Raw genomic sequence first — 17488 nt, forward strand, 5'->3', positions numbered from 1 at the left:
CAGTGAGATGACGTAAAAAATTTTGAAATTGTTCAGATGTGCACCTTTTTCTAGCATACCATTTCCTTCCAATGTCTTCACTCTTCACTCCTGCTGTGCTAATGGTCTTAACTATGAAAGTAATCCTCAGTCTGAGGGACTGCCTTGTGAGAACAAAAATAATTTAAGGCCGAAGAGCCAACTGACATTCAGTTGGGCAAGGTATAATGCCACAGAAGTGTACCACAGCACATTAGCATTTGAAGCTCAAAAAGAAAACTTTGCAAAACAAAATGCTTCAGAAAATGGAAATATATCTAAAATTCTCTACTTCTACTCTGTGTACTTTCACCTGCCTTTTTGATCTCCAATTCTAGGAACAGACAAGAGGAGAATAGAATTCTGACTGAGGAAAAAACTGGGTGGAAATGATTACACTGTTTTATCTCCAAGAAAATCTTTTAACATGGAAATTCAGAAAGGAATTCCACCTTTCCCACTGATAATGTAGCAGATCGCTACGAAAATAACATTGCTGCGGATGTAGAACATTAGTAATTAGCCTCAGATGTAATGTTCATTGTGATAGGAAAATCCTCCTTGCCCCAAGGAGGAAGTAACTGGTGCTACACCATTCAGAGAAACCAGTAAACCTCAGAACAAATAGCCCACATACAACACGACTCTCAGTTTCATCACCACCGATAGCAAATCAGTGGATTCCACATCAGGTCTGTTTACTACCCAAGCAGTCAAGGTGATAGATCTTTCCTAATCTATGTTGCATCTGAAAAACTAAAATGTATAAAGATTCCACAATTGTTTTTAAGCTTTTTAAATCATTGTAAGAAAGCTGTCATTCCTTTAACAATTCTAAAATTAAAAACTGCAAAAGTAGAACAGCTACATACAAACTTAAGTCAACATGTGGTTTGAAAAAGTATTGTATTGCTGCAGCTCCTTTCATTATCTGAAATAAATTGAAGGTGCAGGTCCAAATAAGTGTAGTGGAAGCAAAGAATATAGATTCACATTGAACATAGTTCAGTACATCATAAACATTCACTACTATAAACTATTTACAGTTCAGATCATTGAGCCACATTCAAGGTGTACTCAGTAACTCACCGTGGTTCCTTTGACAGCACCTTTCAAACCCATGATGTTTGAACACTTAGAAGTATGTAAGAGTGATAGATATGTGGGAACACCACCTGCATGGAATCTTCCAAACAACACATCATCCTGGCTTGGAACTATATTACCATCACTCCACTAATAGCTGGGTCAAAAATCTTAGAACTTGCTTCCAAATAGTACTGTAATTGTACATACACCACATGGAGCTCAGGAATTGAAAGCAGCAGCTTGCCATTATCTTCTCAAAACAAGCCAATAACCAAACAATTGCCACCCACATCCCATTAAAGAATAAACAACAAATTATTCACAAACAATGTAGGATGGAACATAAACACCTGCACAGTCATAAGAACTAGGAGCAGGAGTAGGCCATCTGGCTCCTCGAGATGGCCCCACCATTCAATAAGATCATGGTTGATATTTTTGAGACTCTGCTCCACTTACCGGCCCACTCGCCATAACCCTTAATTCCTTTACTGTGCAAAAATTTATCTAGCCTTAAACATTGAGGTAGCTTCAACCACTTCACCGGGCAGAGAATTCCACAGATTCACAACCCTTTGGGTGAAGAAATTCCTCCTGACCTCAGTCCTACATCTGCTTCCCTTTATTTTGAAGCGATGACCCCTAGTCTTAGTTTCACTTATTTGTGGAAACAACCTCCCTGCTTCCACCTTATCTATTCCCTTCATTATCTTATATATATTTTTATAAGATCTCCCCTCATTCTTCTGAATTCCAATGAGTATAAGCCCAGCCTACTTAGTCTCTCCTCATAATCCACCCTCTCAACTCTGGAATCAATCAAATGAATCTCCTCTGCACATCCTCCAGTGCTAGTATATCCCTTCTCAAGTAAGGAGATCAAAACTGCACACAGTACTCCAGGTGTGGCCTCACCAGGACCCTGTACAGCTGCAGGGTAGCCTTCCTGTTTTTAAACTCCATCCCTCAAGCAATGGTAGACAAAATTCTATGTGCCTTTTTAATGACCTGCAATCCCACCTTCAGCGATTCATGCACAAGGACACCCAAGTCCTTCTGCACAGCAGCGTGCTGTAACTTTTTACCATTTAAAACAGTCCATTTTGCGGTTATTCCTATCAAAATGGATGTCCTCACACTTATCAACATTGTATTCCATCTGCCAGACCTTTGCCCACTCACTTAAACTATCTATATCCCTCTGCAGACTTTCAGTGACTTCTGCACACTTTGCTCTACCACTCATCTTAGTGTCATCTGCAAATTTTAACACACCACACTTAGTCCCCAACTCCAAAATCATCTATGTAAACAACTGTGGTCCCAACACTGATCCCTGAAGCACACCGCTAGCCACTGACCATCAACCAGAAAAACACCCATTTACCCCCAATCTTTGCTTTCTACTGGTCAACCAATCCTCTATCCATGCCAATACATTACCTGTAATACCATGCAACTTTATCTTATGTAGCAGCCTTTGGTGTGGCACCTTGTCAAATGCCTTCTGGAAATCCAGATACACCACATTCACAGGTTCCCCACTGTCCACCATGAAAGTAATGTCCTCAAAGAATTCCACCAAATTAGTTAAACATGACCTCCCCTTCATGAACCCATGCTGGGTGTTCCCAATGGGACAATTTATATCCAGGTGTCTTGCGATTTTTTTTCCCCTTAATGATAGATTCAAGCATTTTCCCCACTACTGAAGTTACGCTAGCTGGTCTATAGTTACCTGTGTTTTGTCTACTTCCTTTTTTAAACAATGGTGTCACATTAGTTGTTTTCCAATCTGCAGGAACCACCCCAGTGTCCAGTGAATTTTGGTAAATAATTACTAGTGCTTTTGCTATTTCCCCCGTCACCTTCAGATGCATTTCATCAGGAGACTTGTCTAACTTTAGCCCCATTAGCTCGCCCAGCACTGCCTCCTTAGTGATAATGATAGTTTCTAAGTCCTCACCTGCTATGACCTTCTTGCCATCAGTTTTTGGCATGTTATTTGTGTCTTCCACTGTGAAAAAAAATTAACTGTTCAATGCATCTGCTATTTCCTCATTCCCAGTTATAAAATTGGTCCTTTCGAGGATGAGAAGGCCAATGTTTACCTTTGCCACTCTTTTACGATTTGCATATTTATAGAAACTTTTGCTGCTTGTTTTTGTATTCTGAGCTAGTTTACTGTCATAATCTATCTTACTTTCCTTTAAAGGCCAACACAAAGCCACAAAAGAATTAAAGATTTCCTGGTCTACTAGTTTCCCACTAATCTTTGCTGTTTTGTACGTTTTTTTCCAATCTGATACTTTCCTTTATTTCCTTAGACATCTGTGGCTGACTATCTTTTTTCCTACAGATCTTCCTTATCACTGGAATGTACGTCTGCTGAGCACTGTGAAAAATAGTTTTAAAAGTCTCCCACTGTTCCTCAATTGAGCCACCATAAAAGTTTTTGCTCCGATTCTAGCTTAGCTAATTCCTCCCTCATCCCATCATAGTTTCCTTTGTTTAAGCATAGGACATTGGTACTGAACCTGTTGGGTCCAACCGTTAAGTTAATCAGGTCAATCAAGTGAAGCAAGAGAATTGATCAAAAGCAAATCACTTTAAAAAAGAATAAAGAATAAACTAGCCTCATTTTTACATTCTTTAAACCCCACCTTCAAGAATCCAATTGAAAAAAAGCAGTATCTCAATTTTGTGGGTCTTAAGTCACAACTAAACCAGATTAAAGGAAGATAGATTTTCTTCCCAAAGGATATCAAAAAAAAACTAGATGGAATTTTTAATGATAATCATGTAGCTTCTTTTGTTAGTGTTTACTGATACAAGCTTTTTGTTCCATATTTATTCAATTAACCAAATTTATATTCCCTAATTGCCAAAGTGGGATTTGAACTCATTCATAAATTGGGCAAGCAATGGTATAGTTTGGGAACATGGAGGCGTAGCAATAATGTAACTAGACTAGTAATTCAGAACAGCAGGTTAATGTTCTGGGGACATGGGTTAGCATCCTGCTGTGGGAGGTAGCAATATTTGAATTCAATAAAAGTGTGGAAAAGTTAGCCAGTGGCAATCATGTTGACTGTTCATAGCTGATTATCATAAAAACCCAACCTGTTTCACTCATGTCTTTTACAGAAGGAAATCTGGCATACATGTGAACTCCAGACCTCGGAGCAATTAGGGATAGGGAATAAATGCTGGCCTAGGCCGCCGCACCCATATCCTGCAAATAAATAATCCAGACGCCTCTGGATTACTAGACCAGTTACACAACCAATAGAATATTGTACTCATTAACAAAGAGAAAGACAAAATTATTCTTTCAAAACAATAACATTTTATAAAAAGCATTTAATATAGTTTTATTGTATACAATTGTTTCCAGAAGCAATTACTCCTCTTTCTAGCAGTGAAACATAGAAGTATATTTCCATCTGCACCCGGATAGTATCACTAAAATCCAAGATAAAACTCACAAATGGAAATTGTGCTCAACTTTTAAGCAAAAACTTCAGCTGAAAACAACTTTTCTGTCACATTTCCAATAAACTGTGTTCCACTTAAACTGTTAGACAAGCAAACGTAGAAAGTTTGGTTACACAATATGACTCTACTTCTGCTTACCATTAAAGGCAATTTGAAAAACACTAAAGCATTAGCATGCAACATTGTTTTGCTTCTTTGAGCTAACTAATTTTGTGAAATCCCCATCAACATCTTCAATCCAAAGATGAAAAAATGAGCACAGTTTTGGAATTGCATTATACAATGAAACACGGGGAACTACAAGTTTCACGCCCAGTTCCCTGATATTCATCTCAGGATCAATGCAATGACACTTGTAAACTTCCTTTTAGAAGGAAGTACTAACAAGGCAAAAGTCATTTTGCACAGACACTGGTGTTACCTTCTCCAGAAAATTAAAACGAGGTCAGCAAGGCAAATGCACTCATGAACCACTTCCACAGAGAACAGCATTTCACATAAAACTAGCTAAATAAAGTTTGGAAGCAGAGGGCCAACACCATATTTGGAATAGTTATAGCATTGAATTGTCCCAAATACATGTTCTAGGATCAATACAGGAATCTTCTGGTGACTAAAACAACGTTGCTTTAATTCAGACAGAGTACTTGTAGAGAATTCTATGCTGAATTAACAAATGGCACAAATACAATTTCATTTGTACAACAAATTACTCCATATCTTCTGTATCATCACCGCCACCTGGGGGCCTCTCAGTTCCTTCATCAGGATTTTCTCCATCACCAGCTTCCAAGATTTTATCTTCATCTTCGGCTGTAAGAGCTACTTCAGCAGATTCCTCTGTTGGAAGAAATTCTTCACTATTTTGGTCTCCTGTCAAGTTTGCTTCCCCTTCTTCATGATTAGCATCAGCTCCTTGCTCAGACTGGTCAATAATGGCCTGATCTGCATTGACAATTTTACCATCATCACCTTCTTTCCCTGGTTCTCGCTTTATTTCTGCCCATTCACCTTCTACAATTTCATCTTTCTTCTCTTTGACATTGCCACCTGCATCACCTTCCAAAGGGTCATCTATACCATCTTCATTTTCTTTAGCATCTTCTTCAGTAAAGGGATTCTCACCCTGCAAAATTTAAACAATTTTAGATCTCTGAAAACCTTGGGACAGTTAAGATTCCAAAGTTTCCAGTTGGAACACATTTCATTTGAACATTTTTATCTTGCAAATTTTCTCCCAAAAGTCTCCATTGAAACAGTTCTGGATTTCATTCAGGTAATCACTTGCGTGAAAGTTATGACAGTATTACACCAGGCTGTCTATATTCTTTTTCAAGCAAATAAGTCTGAAATAGGAGTTAATGGGAATGTTGCAAATTATTCAGTGTTTTAACTGAGCACAGAAAGCAGTTGTTTACATTGAAAGGAGGATCAGTAATCAGAGGACACAGACATAAAGGTAAAATAACCAGGGGAGGGGAATGAGAAGAGCCTGTTACGCTTTGTAGTGCATTGCCTGAAAGAAAGTAAACTGAATTAGACACATACTTAAAATTTGAAGGACAATGAGGAAACAGCAGTAGTGCGGGATCACTTTGATAGTTTCTTCAAACAGCCAGTATAAGCTTAGTGGGACAAATGGCCCCCTGCAATGCTGTATTGTTCTTCACAAGCAAGCCCATTCTGTACATACACAAGGTGCACACGGTACTTTGAGGACTCATCACTGAGCAACCAACAGGAATCAGGAACAAAGCCTAACCAGAAATCTCAAAAGTGATCAATTTATTTATACTACAAAATAAGCTTTAGGGCTTTTATGGTCTGTATTGCTTCAGAACTTTAAAAATATAACAGCCACCAATTCATTACATTCTTAATCACTTCAGCAGGTTGCTGAGCAACTTCAACTGATAATGAACATCTCTTCCAGAATTGCCACCTCTTCTTAGGAGGAAATCCAAATAAGCATTTCTACACAATTTCAAAGTGGTTTAAATGTTAAAACAGTAACACAGGAAGATATTGTTAACTATGCTTGATAACTAATTTAAGGAAGAAAATGCTAAATATTGTGAAATTCTGGATTGACTTACATAAATTGTTGTGGATTTTTAATAGAATAAATTTGTATTTCCAGTTAGAAATACAGTAATACTTAAAAGAAATCAGTAAACTAACTGCAATTCCTCCAACTATGTGGTGAGATACACTGGCATGCTTTTGAAGATTACCTGGAGGTATTTTTCCAACATGGTCACAATGTTACGATTATTGAGTATACTCTTAGCTACTTGAAGACTAGTCCTCTTTGACTGCTCAAGCATCATCTGAAATTAAAAGCAAACCACTATTTTACAATAAATCAGCTACACAAATATGCGATAAGTGCTCATGCGATCCCAACCCTGACCTTCATGTCTCAAAAAGCCATCATACTTATGGTCACTGACAATAGCTTCCAATTCAACAATGCCCCAAAATTTGAAATTCTCACCCCTTACCATCTGTCCCTTCCTCAAGCTCTACTATTACATGCATATCAATGTAATATTTAATTGTGTTGGGATGGTGGATATTGGGACTCAACACATGTATAAAAGCAGGCTAAAACTGTAGTTATTCGTTTTGGAAGTGTACATATATTGTGCTTCTCTATAAATCAAAACTCGGTGTAAGTGAGAAAGACTGTGCTCCAGCTCTAACCTTCATCATCTGACTCAGAATTTTATTATCTATAACCCTCAGTAATCACTACATTACTCTTATACACTCCAGATTTCCTTTGCTGCACCCCTTCCCAAAACAAAATTTGGCAGCTATGCCTTGCTTAAATATCTCTACTTCTCTACTCTTAACATGATCCTTAAAATCAACTCAAGCCAAACAACTATTTGACAAAGCATTTTGTCACGATCTCAAGATATCCTCGTATGTCTCAGCATAAAATTTTCTGTTAGGTCTCCTACAAAACTTGCTGGAATGTCAAGTTACATTTTAAAAGATGCAATAGAAAGTTGGAAGAATCTTCAACCTGACACCTACTTTCAATGAAGTCCGACATATTATTCTTAAGCAATTAAATGTCTATTTTTCAACTGGCAACTTGCATTTAAGAGTTGTCTTTAAGCTAGCAAAATGTCACTTCACAGGAGCATTGTTAAACGAGATTTGTGACCAAGCCATATAACAAATAAAGAGATGATAATCATAAGCTTGATCAAAGAGATACGGTTTAAGGAGTGTCTGACAAGGAGAGAAGAGTTTGAGAGATCTGGAGGGTATTTTGCGGGGGCGGAAAAAAAAATCAGGTGGTTGTAGAGAACTCCAAGGTAGATAAAGAAACAGCCACCAATGATGGAGATTACAGAAAGCAAGCTGAGTGGCCACGGAGGGATTTAAAAATAATAATATTATAAAACTGAGTCTTTGCTCATCCGGGAGTCAAAGTAGGTCAGCGAATTCAGTCTTTATGGAAATGAGATTTGACATTAGTTTGGAAGTAGTCGTTTTAATTCACTTAAGCTTACAGCGTGCAAGGTGGGATGTCACTGAGGACAGCATGGAAAGAACCCAGAAATAACTAAAAGGCAGGGATGAGAGTTTCAGCAGCAAATGACCTGGGCAGTATAGCCAGGCAATATTCCCTCTCTAAACTTTCCAGAAACCCTTGGCATTCCCTGCTTCTCTGGAACGCCTTGTGAATACGTTCAAAGTATATAACTGAGAGTAGTTGAGATTTCAAGCAAATATTGTCCAAATTTCATCTCTAATTTAAAAATGTAAATTTACCATTATAGATAGAATGTTGCAATGATAATCTTACTTGCATGTTGGTTTTAAAAAAAAACTGCCCCATTCTTCATTCAAGGCAGTATCTCATCTCTGAACTGTTACATCTCGAGAACAGACTATGCATTCCTCTAAACCGACAGATCACACAATGAAACTATTTTTTTGGGTTGGGGGTGGGACGGTGGCTGTGGAAAGGCGAAAGTGCAATAAAAGATCAGTTTCTCATCTGAAGTGGAGAGAATACAGATTTACTTTTCTATTCCTGTTGTGGTCAAACGTCTTCATGTGTCGCTGGATGGCATTATTCTGCATCGGAATGAACATTTCACAAGCTATACAGTGGACAGCTTCTACCTTCTTCATAAAATTTTCAATACTAATACCTGCAAGACAAAGAAATTAAGCAGATCATAGAATCCCTACTGTGTGGAAGCAGACCATTCCCACCCAGTCCAGACTGACCCTCCAAAAGAACATTCCACCCAGACCCACCTTCCTATTCTGTCCCTGTGACCCTGCATTTTCCATGACCAGTCAACATCGCCTGCACATCAATGGATACCATGGGCAATTTAGTACAGCCAATCTACCCAACCTGCAGATCTCCGGACTGGGGCAGGAAACAATTGCACAAGGGTGGAATTGAACCTGGGTCCCTGGTGCTTTGAGGCAGCAGTGCTAACCACTGAGCCACTGTGCCACCCAGATAGAAGACACCTCTAAAATGTTAAGTTGTCCCTGAGGAAAGTTCATAAATTCATATAGTATCAGAGATAGTGATAGTAGTCATCTGGCCAAATTTATCTAAATGTTTTTAAAGGTAGCAACATAGAGGCTAATACATATACATATGGAAACAGGAAACTAACAACACAGTAAATAGCAAAGATACTCAACTATTTCACCTCTATCTATCAAAAAATGGAGATTGCAGGAGCATGAGCAACACAATGTTATAATATTGAAACACAAGTATTAGAAAAAGAAGCAAAATCTGCTAATCAATTGACTAGACTCACAATTCTCCATGGTAAGGTAAGCACTAAAGGAAAGGTATGTTTCTTGCATTTTGAAGTAGAAGTGAACAAGAAAACGACATTACTCTCATGCCAGAAAAAGCACTGGTGATCATAGTGAGATATGTATAAAATAGACTTGCATTTATATAATTCCTTTCACGACCACTGGGTAGCTCAAATGCTTTACAGCCAATGAAGTAGCTTTTGAAGTATAGTCACTGTTGAAATGTAGGTAACTTGAGAATATTACCGAGTATCTGGAAATGAGAGTAATTGAGATGGATTTTTAAGATGGTACTTGAATTCAAGAAAATTACTGAGTGGACAAGCAATCTGTGTAAGACATTAGTCATGTCATGCACTTTGTTATTCCGAGGATGTTGCATCGTTGGAGTTGTTGCCTTTTCAATGAAATAATAAACTGAGGCAACATTTATTCCCCCCCACCGGTAACCATAACAGATTGCATAGCACTAATTTCAATGGTCAAATTCTGTTCTTGCCAACATTAATCCCTGAACCAACTCTAATGTGTAAAAATGAGATTGAACATGTCAGTCAATCTTCAAAAATAAGAAAAAAGTGCATACAGGCCGTAAAGATTTTTGGGAACATGCTGAGGCCTTGGAAAGATCAACATAAATGCAAAGTCTTTCTCTTCTGGTTGGATAATAAATATAGTCAGGGAATTATGATGAGGCTTAAAAAATTTTAAATGGAAAATTGCAAATAATCAAAATGATGCAAAAAGTTAAAGGGCAAATGAACACACCCTCTAATCATTCTTTTTTCAACTGTAATTTAACCACCATTTGTGCAACTTACGTGGAGACTTACAGATTGCTGCCAGCCTATACAACTCAGAATGAATATCAGTGTAAATCACCAGCAATCTTCACTAAATGCTGCATCAGTTTCAAGGGACAAATGTAGGATTCTACACAAAGCATGAAACGGAGGAGCTAAAGCAATTTTTGCTCACATTCTATAGTTAGCATATGGAATTTTATACTTCAAAATGCTATTGAAGTTCAGTAAATGCCACTATTTTATATAATTCTAAAATATAAGAAATGGCATAAAAGACAATAGACTAAAATTATTACTCCATCCAGTGATGAATGAAGTTTTGTGATTAAATGTATTAATCTTGTTCAAATACACATCCCAGCTTAGCAATGCTCACCACGTAAGAGATTTTGTTCCTGGATCCTCTTTATAATTGCACTTTTATCTTCCATTGCATCACGAAATTTCAGTGTCTTCTTATTTTTGTTCAAAACATACTCCTGGAAGGAACAACCCATTTATCATGAAAATAGATATCTTAAAACAGGCCCAATATCAGTTTGCAAGCAGAAAGTATTTTGAGAATTTAAACATTCTGGCTGGAACTTTTCCACTCAGCAAATCACAATTTTCACTCCAGGAAAATCAAAAATTGATGATTAACAAAATAGAAGATCCCAGCACTGATAACTGAAAATTTCCAGAAGGGAAAAGGAAAGTACTTTTAGAGGTTAAAAGGGAGGTATGTTTACAGTCTGTCCTTCAGATTGGATGTCTGAATGATACGGCTAGAACGAAAAGGCTAACATTCCTTGATACTGTTCACTGCCAAGCAACAGGATTAGCAGCAGAGATGACAAGGTGTGGAGTTGGATGAACACAGCAGGCCAAGCAGCATCTTAGGAGCAGGAAAGCTGACGTTTCGGACCTAGACTCTTCATCATTAGCAGCAGACCCCTTATTAGAAGTACAGTGAAAACAGAAGTGACCAGGTGCAGCACATACTAGCGTGATTAACAGGATCTCAGCTGAACCAGCAACAGATCATCCATCACAGTTTCAAGGGGATACAAGTATTGCCATTTCTGACTTAGTAGCAGTTTCTACAAAAGCTTTTAACTATCATTAGTTCAGTACAGCCTTCCTATACAACAAAAGAAGGCCAAATGTTCAGTGAAACAAAAACAGAAAATTGCTGGAAATATTAAGCATATCTGGTGAGAGAAAAAGATAGTTAACCTTCCATCAGAACTGGAAAATAAAACAGAAGAAGTGTTATGGGTTTTGAGCGATTGCAGAAGCAGGGAATGTTTTGCAGTGGAAACAAAAGGAACATCTATGAAAGAGTGAAAGACAGGAGGGATGAAATGACAGAAGGATGGATGATGGTGCAAATTAAAAGGAAATGGCAATGGGACAAGTAGACATTAAAGTTGGGCTTATTGATGTTGCAAATGAGAAAAGTAAAAAGATTACAAACGGGTGCTTTCTGAAAAAAAAACTAGGAGGCAAAGATTATGATCTGCGAGTTCTGAAGCCTGTGAGTGCCAAATCAAAAGATGAAGGTTTCCCCAGGCTCTCACATTCACATCTTGTAACCATTCTCTAACACAAGTTGGAAACACACAATATGCCTTGCACCATTATCCACCTTTCCCTGCATGAGCCAAGTATCAAACAAACATCAAGAAAAGTACATTTCTAACATACATGCAAAAACTCAGCTGTTTCCTTGGGAAGCTTGGTCCCAATGAATTTGAAGTTCTCCTTATGAAATTTACTTTCCAAGTGAGGGAAAATTTCTTCATCATCAAAGGTGCGAAACTTGCAAACTGAGCAGGCATACATTATTCTGCAATAAACATATTTTTATTGTGAAAAATACAGTTTTCATCAATATTGTTACTATCTTCATTTGCAGTATTGAAACTGACCAATGCAATCCTACTACTAGACATCATTGGGCTGCAAGACCTGATCATCATAACTGCCAGTTTTAAGTTAACTTCAAACTTTTGTAATCCTGCTAAAGATTCACGAGGTCAGTTACATGATAAATGGCTCAGAGAATCAGAAATAAAGCACAAAGGAGGTCATAATTGCAACCTGTCAAATGCTTATTCAGTTAGATTTGCAGTCAGGCTACAAAATAAGCTTCTCAGTTCCCAAGCAGCCACTCCCTGCCGAACATCACATCGTGACAGCACTGGGAATGGCTTTGTAAAACTAAGTGACTGCTAGCCTTGCGTGAATGCGTTCAATAACAACCCAAATTGGTGAGTGGCGAAATTAGCCTCTTCATTGAGCATCTGCAGTAGCACAGTTCAAGGCATTGCTGGAATCCAAAGTACAGTTTTACAGTAGCCTCTCTTATACACAGTTTTTACATACCATACTGCTAAAATTTTAACGTGTCACACAGTTGTATCTATTATACACAGGTTTGCGTGACATCTGTCCTGGGTAAGCAGATGGTTTAAACACTTGCTAAATGCCGGTTGTTACTCCTGATGGAATTAGAATGTCTGTCGGGTCTGAGCTTGTGTAATGAGGAGGTGTTAGTTATTTTGTCTTTAAAGTTAGTAATGTTAGGAAAAGTACTAAACTATATATACCTATATGACTAAATAAGTGAGAAACTATACATGTACTAAATAAAAGTATAGAGGATATTAAATTGATTTCCCACAGCCGGGTTGTGAGATTTTATTTACTATTGCTGGTTTTGACAGTTCTTACACATTCATTCATGCAGTTTCACAGAAACCTGTTTTGATAGCAAGTTTCTTATTAAATAGGGCCACCATCCCCTATAAGTATATATTAGTGGGGGAAACTGTTTGATGTTCTGCAACCTATTCAGGTCCCGAGAGATGGTTGCTAAAGGCTAATTAACATTATAACCTTTCCATAGTTTTGAGTGAGTTAAGGAGACACAATGACGGAAGGGCATTGTTCTGAATAGGTTACAGTATTATTCAGGGGTAGCCTTTAATAGAAACAGGTCTAAACAAGTGTTTGCAGCATGGGGCCGAAAGAATTGCATGGTAATGGGTTGGAAGGGATGTCTAATTTAGCTTCTCTTGTAAGAGTGAAAAGTATTACAAAAATGCAGTTTCATGAATGAGTGAATGGAAATGCAGTATACTAAACCCTTGAGAGTGAGTTGATAAAGAGAATCATAATACAATATCTCACAGCCCCTACCCAGGAAGTGTGATCGTTTGGTCACACTACCGCAGGGGACTATTACTCATGTGAACTACATTTCATCATAAATCAGGGCTTTTGTGGCACAGTGATTGTGTCCCTATTTCTGAACCAGAACACCCGAGTTTAGGCCTTACCTGCTCCAGAGGTGTGTAATAATATTTCGGAACAGATTTATGATTAAGATATTTTCTAATCAATCATATAGTCATAAAGCACTTTAAACTATACAATCCATCGCATAATCTAATCAATGCCAAAACTGGAACCTGTTGTTCAGATATTGAAAACTATGCAAAACACATAAAAACGTTTCCATATAACAAGTTTTTGAGAAGATTTGTAGTGCAGGTTGCGGATGAGGTTGTAGACTTGCTTGCCTAGCCAGTGTGTCTAGTTGCAGACATTTCATCATATTGCAAGGTAACATTGTCAGTGCGTCTGCGGTGTTACAATGTTACCTAGCAATGTGCTGAAATGTCTGCAACCGAACACACCTGCTTACATGAGCAAGTCTTCAACCTAAATTTAGTATAACTGCAACTGCACATAGATCTATGATAACCTACGTTCCTTTACCTTTCTGTAATACGATCCCGCTGTTTCTTCCTGGGTTTCATTTTTGTTTTTAGTTCATTACTTTCCTCTTGTCCATCCCCAGCTAACCAAAAACAAGAGATTACATTGCAGGTATCACATATAAATAAACAATCAAACTTGACACAGCTAGTCCTCTTTTCTTGGAGTTAATATCTTTACCATCTGCATCACTCTCTTTTTTCTCCTTTTCGAGGGTGTCAGTTGCATCTTTATCCTCAATGTTCTAAATATAGAAGAACAGTTTCAATGATACACAAACCAACAATCCCATCAGGGTTTTTTTTTTAAAAACAAACACACTAGATGACGTTATACTGGTGACTGCAGTTTTAAATCAATATTTACTAAGCCCACACCACAGCACAACCTTTAGGGAGACAGAAAACTACTTGCAGCATTTTCTCTAAACTAGATGTCCCTCAGGCAAAATCCAGGACAAAAAAAATTAGTCACACAGGGTGAGAGATGAAAGGAAAGAGAGAACTTCTAACAATATTGCATTTTATTCTCTCAAGTCATTACTTGAGATGTTGGTGACCATGTTTCAAGTGGAAAGGGGCAAGATATTCCTCCAGTTTCATAAATGAAAATTAATTCAATGCAAAATTTTAACGATGTTTTAGTTTTCTAAAGGGAGCCCAGGTTCAGCGCTTCCTCTGTGCTTTGGACTTAAATGACATTAATTAAGGGTAGCATGCAATAATGCTAACAAGTGGATATAACAATAGATGCCATGTCAATCAGAGGTTCCTGAGCCTACAAGACCATGCTTTATGTCAAATTATGGAGACCTTTCTCTTCAGGTATGTTGAAACCACATCTTACATTTTACCACGATGAAACTTTTAATATTTCCACAAATACTCACAGCACAGGTGTCACATCCTGCAGCATCTTCAACATCGTCTCCATAACCTTGCTCTTTTCCTTCTAAAATGAACAGAAAGGTCAGTACTATGATGTAACACGTAGTCCAAATTATATCAAAACAGTGGGCGTGCAAACTTTTCATGAATTAAGTAAGGAAATTCAATGTCATCCCATACTTAGAACGCACGCATTCACCAGGGCAACCCCTCCAATAAAAATGTTGATACGTGTCTGAAAACCTGACCAACCTCTCCGACAAAGGGAAGCAAACCACCACATGAATTTTGTTCAGCGCTTCACCATTGTGAAAGACATACTAACCTCAAAAATATATCCAACCACAGCTGGACAGGAAGATACATTGGCTTCAGCTTTAGGTGGATACGTACACAAGGTTTTTTTTTTAAAAAGAGAAAACAACTATTAGGATTATTAATATATCAATTGATACAACTCAGGAAAGGTCCCAAAACATGCAACAATATATAGCAGCTTTCATATAATAGCTTGACACTGAACAATGCAAAGCGATTATCAAGACAGACAGAGGGAGACTTTAAGAAACATCTTAAAGGAATTAAAGGGAAAAAAAAAAGAGTTTTAGAGAATGCGTTTTAAAGCTTGGAGACTTGGACAGTGATAGAAGACCTTAAATCAGAGATCCTGAAGGTGGCCAAATCAAGAGGAGCACGAATACTCTGTAGGATGGCAAAGCTAAGACTGTGGTCAAATTTGGAACAACAGCGTGAAAATTGAAGCATTAATTAACTGGGAGGTAATGTGAGCGAGCAATCATAAAAATGTGGTTAAACAGGATTCAGACAGCGGTTTTGAAAGACCCCAATTCAGGGAAGGGAGAATTTGAGAGTCAGCAGAGACTGTACTAGACCTCTAGGTCAACAAAGGCTCAAGGGCTTCAGCAGGAGACGTGGTTAATCAAAGGTGGAGTTGAATATTGTCAACAAAGGTGCTTGAAGTAATGGCATCAATGTATGGTCAAAAAGCACATGTCAAGGTTAAGTTTGACACCAGGATTATAAACAGTCAGCTAAGGCTCAGGCAGCTCCCAGGACATGGGATGGAATCGGTGACTAACAAATGAAGTTTATAGCAGGAATAGAAGACAATGCCTCTCACCTTCCCAATTTTCAGTTGGAGGAATTAATCTAGAATTGAAATACAGACAAGTAGTCTGGCTAATGAAAAGAGATAAAATAGACTGAATAGCTGAAATGATAAAACAGGTAGAACACAAAACTAGCAAGAAGAGTTGGACCCATTTCTGAGCAGTGTTTTCTATTTGAGATAAACAAGGGAACAAGAAAGGTTTTTAAAAATGGTTACCTGCTTCACTATCTGAAAGATCTGACTGGTCCGTTCTTGACATTTTGGAATCTGGTTCATCATTGCTTGCAGTTGAAGGCTGCCTCGTTCTTCCAAATCTCATCTCTTGGCCTCTACCTCTCCTCTGTTACAAAGATATCAGAATACTGGTCAACAAATTAATTTTGGCTGGATATTGCTAACTAGGTCTTGTGCTCTAGGTTCTGATGTGATCTCTCTCTCTCTCTCTCTCTCTCTCTCTGCATCTTCTTTGTGGCTGTAACACTGTATTCTGCACTGCTCTGCTACCTGATGAATTTTGGTGTGGAGCATACAAAACAACATTTTCCACGACACCTGGGTACATGTGATAATAATAAATCAAATCAAATGCTGGAGAACTTTATAAATTGTTCACCTTGCTTTTCCATCAGGCAGAAGATACAAAAAGTTTGAAAACACAAACTGACAGATTCAAGAACAGCTGTTCCATGCTGTTATCAGACTTACGAACGAACCTCTCAAATATTCGAGCTGATCTTCTCTCTGCACCTTCTCTGTAACATTATACTTTCTACTCTGTTCTGTTACCCTATGTACTTAGGTAAGGTATGATTTGTCTGGTCAGCACACAAAACAATACTTTTCCTGAATCTCAGTACATGTGACAATAAATCAGGCAAGAATCAAAGTCCTGCCTGGATTCAGCTCAAGTTCTGCAGGTATTAAAGGCAATGAATGAGTCCCACACTGAAGCCACTTCGGTACAGGTCATTCTTCAATTTCATTTTTCAAGCAAATTTAATGAAACAAAAAAGTTTTGGCCTACTAAGCCAGAAAGTAACTTGTTTGTAATAAGTACTAAACAAGTTCACACTATTATGCTTTTATAAACGTTCACTGAAACGTACAAAAATCCACTAGGAATCATTGGAAAAGGCACAGCAGTTTTAACATTGAATATCAACACTGGCAAATTCCAAGCACACACATAGATATGTTTCCAGGAAACAAATGCAATGTAATATCAGCAAATCTCAATGTACCAACAACCAGTGTGCTATGTTCTATGTATAAAGATATTATTTGTAAAAATGCTACTCAATATTGAAACATCCAACTGATCTGGCATTCTCATTCAGCTCATAAAAGGTCTATGTTTCTGCCTAAACTGCATATTTCAGTCACAGCACCCCAGCAATCCACAGCAGCTCCTTTTGCAATGTCTGATCCATTCCATATATATATGTATATATATATATATATATATATATTTC

The 17488-nt window shown here is 37.8% G+C and overlaps 1 protein-coding gene across 4 annotated transcripts in view; it reads right to left on the reverse strand.

Moving 5' to 3' along the window:
* Nucleotides 1–4450: 4450 nt before the first annotated feature.
* LOC125447478 (A-kinase anchor protein 8-like) overlaps nt 4451–17488 on the reverse strand; it is a 35978-nt gene continuing 22940 nt past the window's right edge. For 3 of the 4 annotated variants that reach the window (XM_048521866.2, XM_048521864.2, XM_048521865.2), the window contains 9 exons: nt 16233–16356; nt 14887–14948; nt 14178–14241; nt 13998–14079; nt 11919–12060; nt 10606–10708; nt 8653–8783; nt 6840–6935; nt 4451–5731 (listed from right to left, as the gene is read on the reverse strand). In XM_048521866.2, the coding sequence (XP_048377823.1) occupies nt 5315–5731; nt 6840–6935; nt 8653–8783; nt 10606–10708; nt 11919–12060; nt 13998–14079; nt 14178–14241; nt 14887–14948; nt 16233–16356 (1221 nt within the window). In that variant the 3' untranslated portion in view covers nt 4451–5314. The remainder of the gene's footprint in view (nt 5732–6839; nt 6936–8652; nt 8784–10605; nt 10709–11918; nt 12061–13997; nt 14080–14177; nt 14242–14886; nt 14949–16232; nt 16357–17488) is intronic. The other variant, XM_048521867.2, reaches the window with a different exon arrangement.

Source organism: Stegostoma tigrinum, chromosome 35 (genome assembly GCF_030684315.1).
Source record: "Stegostoma tigrinum isolate sSteTig4 chromosome 35, sSteTig4.hap1, whole genome shotgun sequence".
Classification (NCBI taxonomy): domain Eukaryota; kingdom Metazoa; phylum Chordata; class Chondrichthyes; order Orectolobiformes; family Stegostomatidae; genus Stegostoma; species Stegostoma tigrinum.